The following is a 12,929-nucleotide window of genomic DNA, read 5'->3' as shown; positions in this document are numbered from 1 at the left end:
CGCTTTTTGTACGTCCACAATACTTGGAGGATCGAAGTTTATTGCGTAGGGCTCGCTATCAGCACTCGAGAAGGCAGGTACATCACAGGGAGGCTTGAGAGGGTACAGTAGCTCAAAAAAATGCTCTCTCAAGTGTTCCATGTGTCCTTATTCTGTTCGGATGAGTTATCCGGACTTATCTTTCAGTGTGTCAACCGTTACAGGAGCTTTTCCTGTCGCTTCTTTCAGGAGTTTTTCAGGACATTTTCCTGCTGTTGTGGTTCTTGCACGGTTGTTCCAACTCATTCGCCAGATCTGACCAGTACTGTTCTCTGTCCCGTTTCAGTGACTGTTTAACTGCTTTGCGGTCTACTTTTAAGGGTTCTTTTGCACCTCCCACGAGGGGTTGCTTCTTCGCAACTAGTTCTATGGTGTGGTCAGAGATCCAGGCTCGCTATTTTCGTTTTGTGTGGCCAAGCACCTCCTCAGCTACGTCCTCTGTCGCAATTTTTATCTACGCCCATTCTTAATCGACGAGTAAGAGACGATTCAAGGCTTCGAACCGGTTGCTTAGCTTTAACTAGAAGTCGGCTTTGATTTCCGGGCATCATAGTTTCGAAACATCGAAGCGCTTCCCTGCCTTCTGTCGCTTCTGCCTACTAAGGCGGTGATGGACTTTGCAAGTGAGGAGATAGTGGTCGGATCCATTTAAAGATCCTGTGTCTGCTCCTCTGTATACCCGGGCATCTGTGCAGGAGCTCCTCCATCTTCTGCTGACTAAGATGTGGTCTATCTGGGCTGTTGTTACGCCGTCGTTCGAATGCCATGTAACGAGGTGGAGTCTCTTGTGCTCAAAGAGAGTGTTTAGCTGGCTAGTATCTGGCTAGCTGTAAGAGCCTTTCTCCATTGATGCATCTGTCACCAACGGTGTGGCGGCCAATAACTGCTGCTGTGTCGGGGTCTACTCTGCCAAGCCGGGTGTTCCAGTCTCCAGCTACAAAGAGTATGGCACGCCTTGGTGTCTTGTCGATGATTCTTTGTAGGTCATAATAAAAGGCATCTTTGACCGCGTCACTACTGTCCCTTATCGGAGCGTACACGGCGATTATGGTTATGTGGCCTCTCAGTCTGATCATGGCGATCCTTGGTGACACTGGCTCCCAAGAGGTGACGCATGATGCAGTAGGACCGTCGAACTCCTTGCTGGCCGGAACCATCATTGGGACCCGAGTTATAGAACTGGAATGAGTCAGATTCGGAAACGGTCAACTTTTTGGACAGAACATCATTAAGTCTCGTTTCTGACAGACAACAAACGTTGATTTTATACTTCTGCAGCTCCCTTGCAAGGAGCAGTTGCGTGGATTCCAGCTTGCAGTTGCGAACATTCCAAGCGCCAATATTCAGATGTTTTCTTGATCGGGCGGCTTGCATACTTGTCGGGCCAGGTATTACCCTGACCTGGTCCGCGTCGGCTACCGTGAACGCCGTAATAGTAGTATCTTTCTGCATTCGATCTTGAATATCCATTGGTGTTTCATGTGAATTAACTTGACCAAGGGCTCCCAAGACCCTTGGTGTCCCGGTGCGTTAGCCATTGTATGGGTCGGGCTTGGCGACCAATAGAATGTTACTCCGCTCCACCACTGTGAGGCGCAACTTAGGGCTGTCCTTCTGGCTCGTTAGGAATGGTGGTGTAAATCCTCGCTCCGAGGCCCCAACCATAGCTTGGGAGCGCTCGTGCTTATCAGGCCCTGATTCCCACCTAGGAGGTCGGGAGGTTGGAGTGGAGGTTCCGGAAAATACACGAGAAAATAGCGCTTACCTCCTAACAGCATAGGAGGAACACACTCTCAAAGGATCCTTGGGGTCAAATAGACCCCACCCTACCACTTAAGGGTTAATTAATTGTTTTATAATCATGATTTTTATTAAGATTTTAGTATGATATTTGGTACTGTGCTAAAATCCAGGACACATGCGAGAAGTGAAGTTTGGTATGGCACATGCGAGAAGTGAAGTATGTTGGAAATATGTGGTGTATTGCTGGAATGCTTTTCCTGTATGGTAATTTTTAACTTACCTCAGACTTTCACCCTTTGTAAAGTCTCAGTCACTTTGTGTTAATGAAATTGTTTGAAAGTTGTTTAAGAAAATCTAGAAAATTTGATAGTAATTTTGTTTCAGATTCTCATTCTTGGTGCAGGGTTTAATACCATTCCCCAGAAATACAAGCATATCAAGACTCGATTTTTCGAAGTAGACTTGTCAGGTGTTGTCTCAAGGAAAATTGCAATTTTGAAAGAGAAATGGAATATACTTTTCCCAGGCACTGGTAAAACATTTACTTTTACCAACGAATTTAGTTGTGTATTCCTTTATTTTTATTTTTATTCCTTATTTTTATATATTCCTTATTATTTTTATTCCTATTTTATTCCTTTAGTTTTATTCCTTGAATCAACCGCTAATACAATCAAACTCATTCCTCATCTATTCTTATTTTTCAAAAACAGAAACTGTGTTTTAAGATTTTGGTAGTACTGTTACCAGTCTCAAGGTTCAATAACATAAAATTTATACAGAAAAATTTGTGATGTCATTTTCTGATGTGAGAATTCCAAATATACCTATTAAATGTATAATAGTTATAAATATGCCTATTTGTACCTATATTCCAAACATACCTATTTTCTAATAAACTCGATGGTTTATCAGAAAATACAAATATATTAAGCATGAGTAGCTTCCAAGAATAGTTTCCAAGATGAAATGACTCCAATTGATCAAGTGCAAAAATGATTACTCCTTAAAAATATTATTTGAAAATACTGAAGTCTTCAAAATGTTTAATCTTGAAACAGTGTTTTAATGAAGTTTTTAACTAACGAAAATTATTGCCAAATGGTCTGTTGGCGAAAATAAAATACTCAACATAAAAATCCCACTGTAAATAAGAGCACCCTGTGTCCAAGTTTTAAATCACTTTGATCCAGTCATATAATATTAGAGAAATGCAGAAAAATAATAAATTTTTGGCGGCATGTAATAAATTTTTGGGTATATAAAACTCTAATCTGGAATTTTTGTATTAGCTAGTAGTGAAAATGCCATTAAATTCATATTTTCGATCTTTCGACTTAATACTTGAGTTTTTTTTTCAGCTATATGTATAGGCATACCTACCCGCAGACCACCGTGGAAAAAGTGGGATAGTACAGTAGCAATACTACTTGGCAGTTTTCATGGCCTAGTATAATTTGTTGGCAGATTTTGAAATTTGTTGACAGCTTTTGGAGTTCTGTCGAATTCTGCTACTGGCAGTATTAGAACTTTTTCCATACCTGTCCATAGGAAAGGGGTAGGGGTTTCCTTTAAAACTGAAGCAAAAAAAAACTACTATTTGAAAATTTGCAGAATAAGAGATATCAAACATGAGTGGCTTGCAATAGTCGTTTCCAAGATGAAATGGCTTTAGTTGGTTAAGTGCAAAGATGATATTTCTTTGAAAACGTTATTTTGAAAATATTGAATGTGTTTTGGCTACGAAGTGACGGTATGAACCATTGTCAAATGATCTGTTGACAAAAGTAAAATAATCAACATAAAAAATCCCTCTGCAAGTTAGAGGACCTTTTTTGCACAGCTCGAGATCAATTTGAAAGAGTCACATGATATTAGTGAATTACAGTGTAATTACTTTAATAAGTGTAAATACTTCTTAATTCATTATTTAATCATATATTTTTTGGGTAGTTCTGCTTCTTATCTTTCTTAGTGTCAATAGCAGTCCTTTGGCTTAAGATTGGAGTTTTTTCAGCCATGTGTAGAAGCATATCTGTGCATAAGAAGGAGGTGGGGGCCCCTCTCAAGACAGGTCTGCACATCCCCTCTTCCCGTTGGGAACATATATAAAACTGACGGTGAAATATTCATGTTTTAAGATTTTAACTCCCGCTCCCTTTCATAGGCAGCGCGCTAGCACTGCCTAAGTAAAGAACGATGTGGGCACAATGTGTTTTTTTTTCTCCATGCCCGGGCACTTCGTATCGAAGTAGTTGTCGTAGAAACTTCGAAAATGGCAAACTCTATTGGAAATTGGTGTGGCTAATGCCCTTTGCCATAGTTGCAATTTAATTTAGAGCAACTAGCTCCCCTCACAAGCTCATCATTCCCCCAAACACATCCAATCAAAATTTTGAGATATCCATTTTGTTCAGAGTAGTTGATTTCCAGAGAGAAAATATCTTTTTGAGGAGGACACTCCCCCACAACCCTCGGGGCAAGGGTTTTAAGTTATGCCCTGAGGGCATATAAGATCAATGTACAGTTTATTATTTTTTTTTCCTTCAAAGCAGGGAACTTCATATAGAAGGGGTCGTCGTAGAGACTTCAAAAGGGGCTCATTCGATTGGAAATTAAGAGTTCTAGTACCCTTTTTAATAGTCGAAAGTGATTGGAAGGTAACTAGCCCCCCCCCCCCTCACGCCAATCATTCCCCCAAACACATCCAGTCGAAAATTTGAGATAACCTTTTTTTCAGCGTAGTTGATTTCTAGATATAAAATATGTTTTTGAGGAGAATCCTCCCCCACAGAACTCAGGGTAAGGGTTTTAAGTTATAGCCTGGGGGAAAATAAAGTTTTCATAGAAGGCGTTGTCCTAGAAACTTCAAAAAAGGATAATTAAATTGGAACCTAAAAGGGCTAGTGCCATTTTTAATAGTCGAAAGTGATTGGAGGGCAACTAGCCCCCCCCCCCCTGCGCCCATCCTGCCCCACCGGCGCTGAACAAAATGGCTATCTCAAAATTTTGATTGGATGTGTTTGGGGGAATGCTGGGCGTGGGGAGGGGGGGGTCTAGTTGCCCTCCCATCACTTTCAACTGTTAAAAAGGGCACTAGCCCTTTGAATTTCTAATAGAATGAGCCTGTTTTGAGGTTTCTACGACAACGCCTTCTATAAGAACCTTATTAAAGGCGTTGTCGTAGAAACTTCAAAACAGGCTAATTCGATTAAAAATTCAAAGGGCTAGTGACCTTTTTAATAGTCGACAGTGATTGGAGTGCAACTAGCCCCCTCTCCACGCCCATCATTCCCCCAGACACATCCAATCAAAATTTTGAGATAGCCATTTTGTTCAGCGTAGTTGATTTCAAGATAGAAAATGTGTTTTTGAGAAGGAGACTCCCCCACAACCCTCAGGGCAGGGGTTTTAGGTTATGCTCTGGGGGCTTATAAGGTTTTTATTGAAGGCGTTCATTTATTCAACGCCTTCAATAAAAACCCCAGGGTTTTTATTGAAGGCGTTGTCGTAGAAACTTAAAAAAAGGCTCACTCGATTGGAAATTTAAAGGGCTAGTGCCCTTTTTAATAGTCAAAAGTGATTGGAGGGGAACTAGCCCCCCCCCACGCCCATCATTCCCCCAAACACATCCAATCAAAACTTGAGATAGGCATTCTGTCATCGTTGCTGATTTACAGATAGAAAATATCTTTTTGAGGAGGATACTCCCCCAAAACCCTCAGAGTAGCGGTTTTAAGTTATGACCCGGGGGCATATAAGGTTTATATAGAAAGTATTGCTATAGAAAACTAAAAAAAGGCTCTTTCTATTGGAAATTCCAAGGGCTAGTGCCCTTTTTAATAGTCGAAAGTGATTGGAGGGCAACTAGACCCCCCCCCCCAACGCTCATCATTCCCCCAAACACATCCAATCAAAATTGTGAGTTAGCCATTTTGTTCAGAACAGGGGTGGCATGATGGGCGCAGGGGGGGGGCTGTTCAGCGCAGTTGATTTCCGGATGTAAAATATGTTTTTGAGGAGGACACTCCCCCACAACCTTCAGGGCAAAGGTTCTAAGTTATGCCCTGGGGGCATATAAGGTTTTTATAGAAGGCGTTGTCGCAGAAACTTCAAAACAGGCTCATTTGATTGGAAATTCAAAGGGCTAGTGCCCTTTTTATTAGTCGAAAGTGATTGGAGGGCACCTAGCCCCCCCACGCCCATCATCCCCCAAAACACATCCAATAAAAATTTTGAGATAGCCATTTTTTTCAGCGTATGCTAGTTGATTTCCAGATAGAAATATGTTTTTGATAAAATATGTTTTTGAGGAGGACACTCCCCCACAGCCTTCAGGGCAAGGGTTTTAAGCTATGCCCTGGGGGCATATAAGGTTTTTATAGAATGCGTTGTCGTAGAAACTTCTAAACAGGCTCATTCGATTGGAAATTCAAAGGGCTAGTGCCCTTTTTAATAGTCGAAAGTGATTGGAGGGCAACTAGCCCCCCGCCCCCACCCCACGCCTATCATTCCCCTAAACACATCCAATCAAAATTTTGAGATAGCCATTTTGTTCAGCATAGTTAATTTCCAGATAGAAAATATGTTTTTGAGGAGGAAACTCCCCCACAACTCTCAGGGCAAAGGTTTTAAGTTATGCCCTGAGGGAATATAAGGTTTTTATAGAAGGCGTTGTCGCAGAAACTTCAAAACAGGCTCAGTCGATTGGAAATTCAAAGGGCTAGTGCCCTTTTTAATAGTCGAATGTGATTGGAGGGCAACTAGCCCCCCCATACCCATCATTCCCCCAAACACATCCAATCAAAAGTGTGAGATAGCCAGTTTGTTCAGCGTAGTTGATTTCCAGATAGAAAATATGATTTTGAGGAGGATACTCCACCACAACCCTCAGGGCAAGGGTTTTAAGTTATGTCCTGGGTGCATATAAGGTTTTTATTAAAGCCGTTGTCGTAGAAACTTCAAAACAGGCTCATTCGATTAAAAATTCAAAGGGCTAGTGCCCTTTTTAATAGTCGAAAGTGATTGGAGTGCAACTAGCCCCCCTCCCCACGGCCATTATTTCCCCAAACACATCCAATCAAAATTTTGAGATGGCCATTTTGTTCAGCGTAGTTTATTTCAAGATAGTAAATGTGTTTTTGAGAAGGAGACTCCCCCACAACCCTCAGGGCAGGGGTTTTAAGTTATGCCCTGGGGGCTTATAAGGTTTTTATTGAAGGCGTTGTCGTAGAAACTTCAAAAAAGGCTCATTCGATTGGAAATTCAAAGGGCTAGTGCCCTTTTTAATAGTCGAAAGTGATTGGAAGGCACCAAGCACCCCCCCCCCCCCCCTCAGTGCCCCCAACACAACCAATCAAAATTTGAGATTGGCATTTTGTCAGCGTAGCTGATTTCCAGATAGAAAATATCTTTTTGAGGAGGAGACTCCCCCACAACCCTCGGGGTAAGGTTTTTAAGTTATGCCCTGGGGGCATATAAGTTTTTTATTGAAGGCGTTGTCGTATAAACTTCAAAAAAGGCTCATTCGATTGGAAATTCAAAGAGTTTGTGCGCTTTTTAATAGTCGAAAGTGATTGGAGGGCAACTAGACCCCCCCCACGCCCATCATTCCGCCAAACACATCCAATCAAAACTGTGAGATAGCCATTTTGTTTAGCGCAGTTGATTACCAGATAGAAAATATGTTTTTAAGGAGGACACTCCCCCACAACCTTCAGGGCAAGGGTTTTAATTTATGCCCTGGGGGCATATAAGGTTTTTATAGAAGGTGTTGTCGTAGAAACTTCAAAACAGGCTCATTTGTTTGGAAATTCAAAGGACTTTCATAGTCGAAAGTGATTGGAGGGCACCTAGCCCTCCCCACACCCAGCATTCCCCCAAACACATCCAATCTAAATTTTGACATACCCATTTTGTTCAGCATAGGCTAGTTGATTTCCAGATAGAAAATATGTTTTTGAGGAGAACACTCCCCCACAACCCTCAGGGCAAAGGTTTTAACTTATGCCCTGGGGACATATAAGGTTTTATTATAGAAGGCCTTGCCGTAGAAACTTCAAAACAGGCTCATTCGATTGGAAATTCAAAGGGCTAGTGCCGTTTTTAAAATTCGAAAATGATTGGAAGGCAACTAGCCCCCCCACACCTATCATTCCCCCAAACACATCCAGTCAAAATTTTGAGATAGCCATTTTGTTCAGCATAGTTGATTTCCAGATAGAAAATATGTTCTTGAGGAGGAAACTCCCCCACAACTCTCAGGGCAAAGGTTTTAAGTTATGCCCTGGGGGAATATAAGCTTTTTATAGAAGGCGTTGTTGTAGAAACTTCAAAACAGGCTCATTCGATTGGGAATTCAAAGGGCTAGTGCCCTTTTTAATAGTTGAAAGTGATTGGAGGGCAACTAGCCCCCCCCCCACGCCCAGCATTCCCCAAAACACATCCAATCAAAATTTTGAGATACCCCTTTTGTTCAGCGTAGGCTAGTTGATTTCCTGATAGAAAATATGTTTTTGAGGAGGACACTCCCCCGCAACCCTCAGGGCAAAGGTGTTAACTTATGCCCTGGGGGCATATAAGGTTTTTATAGAAGGCGTTGTCGCAGAAACTTCAAAACAGGATCATTCGATTGGAAATTCAAAGGGCTAGTGCCCTTTTTAAAATTCAAAAGTGATTGGAGGGCAACTAGCCCCCCCCCCCCCACACCTATCATTCCCCAAACACATCCAATCAAAAATTTTGAGATAGCTATTTTGTTCAGCATAGTTGATTTCCAGATAGAAAATATGTTCTTGAGGAGGAAACTCCCCCACAACTCTCAGGGCAAAGGTTTTAAGTTATGCCCTGGGGGAATATAAGGTTTTTATAGAAGGCGTTGTTGTAGAAACTTCAAAACAGGCTCATTCGATTGGGCATTCAAAGGGCTAGTGCCTTTTTTAATAGTTGAAAGTGATTGGAGGGCAGCTAGCCCCCCACGCCCATCATTTCCGCAAACATATCAAATCAGAATTTTGAAATGCTTATTTTGTTCAGCTTAGTTTAGTTGATTACTAGATAGAAAATATTTTTTTTAGAAGAACACTCCCCTACTACCCTAAGGGCAAGGGCTTAAACTTATTTCCTGGGGCATTCAATTTTTTTATAAGAAGGCGTTGTCGTAGAAACTTCAAAACAGGCTTATTCGATTGGAAATTCAAAGGGCTAGTTCCCTTCTTAATAGTCGAAAGTGATTGGAGAGGAACTAGCCCCTCCCCCATGCCTATCATTCCCCTAACATCCAATCAAAATTTTGAGATAGCCATTTTGTTGAGTATAGTTGATTCCAGATAGAAAATATGTTTTTGAGGAGGAAACTCCCCAACAACCCTCAGGGAAAGGGTTATAAGTTATGTCCTAGGGTATATAAAGTTTTTATAGAAGGCGTTGGCATAGAAACTTCAAAAGGGGTTCATTTGATTGGAAATTCAAAGGGCTAATGCCCTTTTTAATAGTTGAAAGTGATTGGAGGGCAACTAGCCCCCCCCACGTCCATCATTCACCCAAACGCATCCAATCCATGTCCTGGGGTATATAAAGTTTTTATAGAAGGTGTTGTCATAGAAACTTCAAAAGGGGCCCATTTGATTGGAAATTCAAAGGGCTGATGCCCTTTTTAATAGTCGAAAGTGATTGGAGGGCAACTAATCCCCCTCCCACTCCCCCCCCCCTCCCATTTTCCCATTATGTTTAAAAACTAAATGTTGCCTTAAGATTAAATCAAAAAGCACTATAATAATGCTAATTCCCAATAAGGCATCTCAGCAGTATCCCAAGAACGACTGAGGATATTATGTTCAAACTTTCGAGGCTACGTCTGCTCGCAAAATTTAACCAAATCAAAATAGTGTAAGTGTATCCAAGCTATCAAAGAAAGTAAACAGATTTTTTTGCGAATGGTATCAGGTTTTCCATTTCAGGTCAACTAGAGGAGGCATGAAACTAAGTTAAATAGTAATATTTGTTTCCAGATTTTTAAAAGGGTGTATGTTTTTAAAAATTACTGAAAATTTTTCTCCAGCATACAAATAGCAGGCCAAACTATAAAGTCTTAAAAAACGAAAAGATTTAAAGTGTTATTTTCTTTTTCCCCTTAAAAGACTATGTTAATATAAAACGAACAGAAATTAATTAAAAAAACTGTTTCCACAAAATAAGTTTTTCAAAGAAAATTAAAGAACTCCTTTAAACAAAAAATGAGCAAAAATAAAATCAAATAATCTACCAAGCTCGAAACTACCACAAATCAGCATCGATAAATAAATGAAACCCAAAACGAACAGAAATTACAATAAATAAACGAGTCAAACTCAAAACGATCAAAAATTAACATAAGTTAGGAGCAAAACCCCTATGCCTTCCCAAGGTCAGAACAAAATTTGCACTTTACTGAAAAAATACAAATGAATGTGCATTGTAAGTTTAATATACATATAATTATGTTTAGTAATAAAAATGTTAATATTATTTGATTTATTAAAGTTTATAAAATTAAAAAAATTTATATTTTTTTCAGTAAAGTGAAAATTTGTTCTGGCCTTGGGAAGGCATAGGGATTTTGCGCCCAACTTATGTTTATTTCTGCTTGTTTTGAGTTTGACTCGGTTATTTATTGTAATTTCTGTTCGTTTTGGGTTTTCTTTATTTATCGATGCTGATTTGTGGTAGTTTCGAGCTTGGTAGATTATTTGATTTTATTTTTGCTCATTTTTCGTTTAATTGAGTTCTTTACTTTTCTTTGAAAAACTTATTTTGTGAAAAATTTTTTTTAATTAATCTAGAAAAGAAGACAGTTGACTCCTTATTGGAGTGAGCCGTGTTTTATATTCCTTCAAGTCAGAGAGCATTCAGGAGGGACTAATATTCCTCATTGGTAACTTATTTTCCTTTTTAAAGACTATTTATCCGAGTCTGATAAAGAACTCCAGTCAAGTCACTTCACCATCATATGCTCTGATTTAAGAAAAACTGGGGAGCTGCAAGCGACTTTGGAACGCTTTGGATTAAAAAATGATGTGCCTACTTTGATTATATCAGAAGTGGTGTTGGCATATTTACACGAAAAAGAGTGAGTGAGTATCTATGTCAACTTGTCTTTGAAGGCCATTTGTGCTTAGATTAGTCACCAGATTTTTTGCATAAGGTAAATTCCGTCCATGCTCAAGATACCATCCATATTCATGAGCGGTATCGGTGGAATATGGGCAGTATGAATTCCGCCCACATTCATTCCATCCATATTCAGATTCCATCCATATGAGCGGTATCGGTGGAATATGGGCGGATGAATTCCGCCCACATTCATGGGCGATATCGGCGGAATATGCTCGACATGAATTCCGCCTATATTCAAGATCCTTCTAGATGCCACTCTTCCTTGCCTAAGAAAATCTTACTGAACGCATAAATCCATAATATTAAGGTTAAAAACTTTATATTCCAGTTAAGACGTTATATTCAATTTAAAACGTTGCGCCTGAAATAGTTTTTCTTTTTTTAATTTTATATGCGTTTGCACTCGGAAATATTCCCTTCCCCCTAAGGTTTATAGGTACTGGAAATATTTCGAAGACTTTATTTTTTTTTTTTTGCTAAGATAATATTCCAAGTGTATACAGAAAAAGAAAAACATGCTCGACTTGTCATAAAATTTTCTCAGGTTGATGTGATCCACAAATCGTTTTTCTTCACTCCGATCCAGCTAACGACCCAAAAGATACAAGGAACCTGATAACATGGAAGTGAGGAGGGTAAAACCGTCGAATTTAAGTTACTGAAATTTCGACGTAGGGGGTTCAGTAGGCTTAGAAGTTGCATGTTGGCGCTAACTTCGGGAGAATATAGTATTGCCATCATGTCTAAGTACCGCCATCAAGATCTTGACGGACTATCCTCTACCAAGATGTTAATGGAGACTCAAGTCCCAACTTTGAAGGACTGAGCCCACTGTCCCCATAAATAAATCGGGGAAGTAATCTAGCTATTGCAGAATTTCTCTTTTTAGTTAATTAAAAAATGCACCTCCTCTTTTTTTTGGCGACAATAACAGTAAAGGAGAAATAATTTTAACTTTGAAAGTCATCAATACTTATCTATTTCAAGTGTAGTTTATATACAATATTTACATTTCCACGTTCAAACTTGATTTCGGAAAAAGTGGGTTCAGTCCTCCTAAGTTTGAACATGGATCTCCATTAAGATCTTAACAGAGGTCCATAATCCAACAACAGATTCATGTTTTGACTTAGAGGACGAAAACCACTCTGCCTAAATAAAGGTTGGAAGTGTAACTATTGCTCAATTTTTTCAATTAATTAGAAAAAAACTTTTCTTCTCTCAGTGATGATAGTGATAAAATCAAAACAAATTTTAACTTAAAATATCACTTACACTTTTCTGTTTGAAAAATATTTTCAACACTTTTTTTCTATTTTTTTGCTATTTTTCTCTTCAAATTTCTGTTTGAACCTTGTCAAGATGAAGCCTACGTATTTGATGGTAAAATGCAAATTTTTCTTCTTTTTCTTTTTTAAGATGAAGCTATTGAACGAGAGAGATAATAGAGGTTCTTACTGGGTAATCCCCAAAAAAATGAAACGGTAATAAGATTGAATCTACGGACATGTCATGTCATTGCCGTCGTTTGCCATGTACCTTGCTAATTTTAGCCAGATGATAGGAGATTATCCAGCCCATCTTAAAAATGAATAATGAATTTTAAATTTATTAAATATAATTAAATCAATAATCTGAACATATAATTAAACTAATTAATATAGTTAAACTAATTGTAAAAGTGCTTTGTCATGTCGTTGCCGTCGTTTGCCATCACTAAACCAATCACTGGAAATAGCATGACTACGCAACACAGAATGACATACGTATTGTCTCTGGTACATACAGATTTTTTTTCTGGTATAATTTCAATTTGGTAATGATATATCTTAATACGAGTGAGTTTTGACCTGATTTTGAATTGAAGTTTTCAAGTATTTTGCTGTAGGTTGCATCAAGACATTGGCGAATTGTAGGAAGAGACAAGCCAAGACAGATTTACCCATGCCACAGCCATTTAAACCTTTGCCTCTCAAAAACGTTTGTTAACTTTT

The 12,929-nt window shown here is 39.3% G+C and overlaps 1 protein-coding gene across 1 annotated transcript in view; it reads left to right on the top strand.

Moving 5' to 3' along the window:
- Positions 1-12,929, top strand: part of LOC148946364 (tRNA wybutosine-synthesizing protein 4-like) — a 107,658-nt gene that overhangs the window by 19,794 nt on the left and 74,935 nt on the right. Inside the window, exons 3-4 of the mRNA XM_089097677.1 lie at positions 2,167-2,314; positions 10,717-10,888. Of these exons, the coding sequence (XP_088953803.1) occupies positions 2,167-2,314; positions 10,717-10,888 (320 nt within the window). The remainder of the gene's footprint in view (positions 1-2,166; positions 2,315-10,716; positions 10,889-12,929) is intronic.

The sequence above is a fragment of the Artemia sp. Qi Xiang Cuo genome, chromosome 12, assembly GCF_049724085.1.
Source record: "Artemia sp. Qi Xiang Cuo chromosome 12, ASM4972408v1, whole genome shotgun sequence".
NCBI classification, from domain to species: domain Eukaryota; kingdom Metazoa; phylum Arthropoda; class Branchiopoda; order Anostraca; family Artemiidae; genus Artemia; species Artemia sp. Qi Xiang Cuo.
This window is presented reverse-complemented; position numbering and strand designations above follow the sequence as displayed.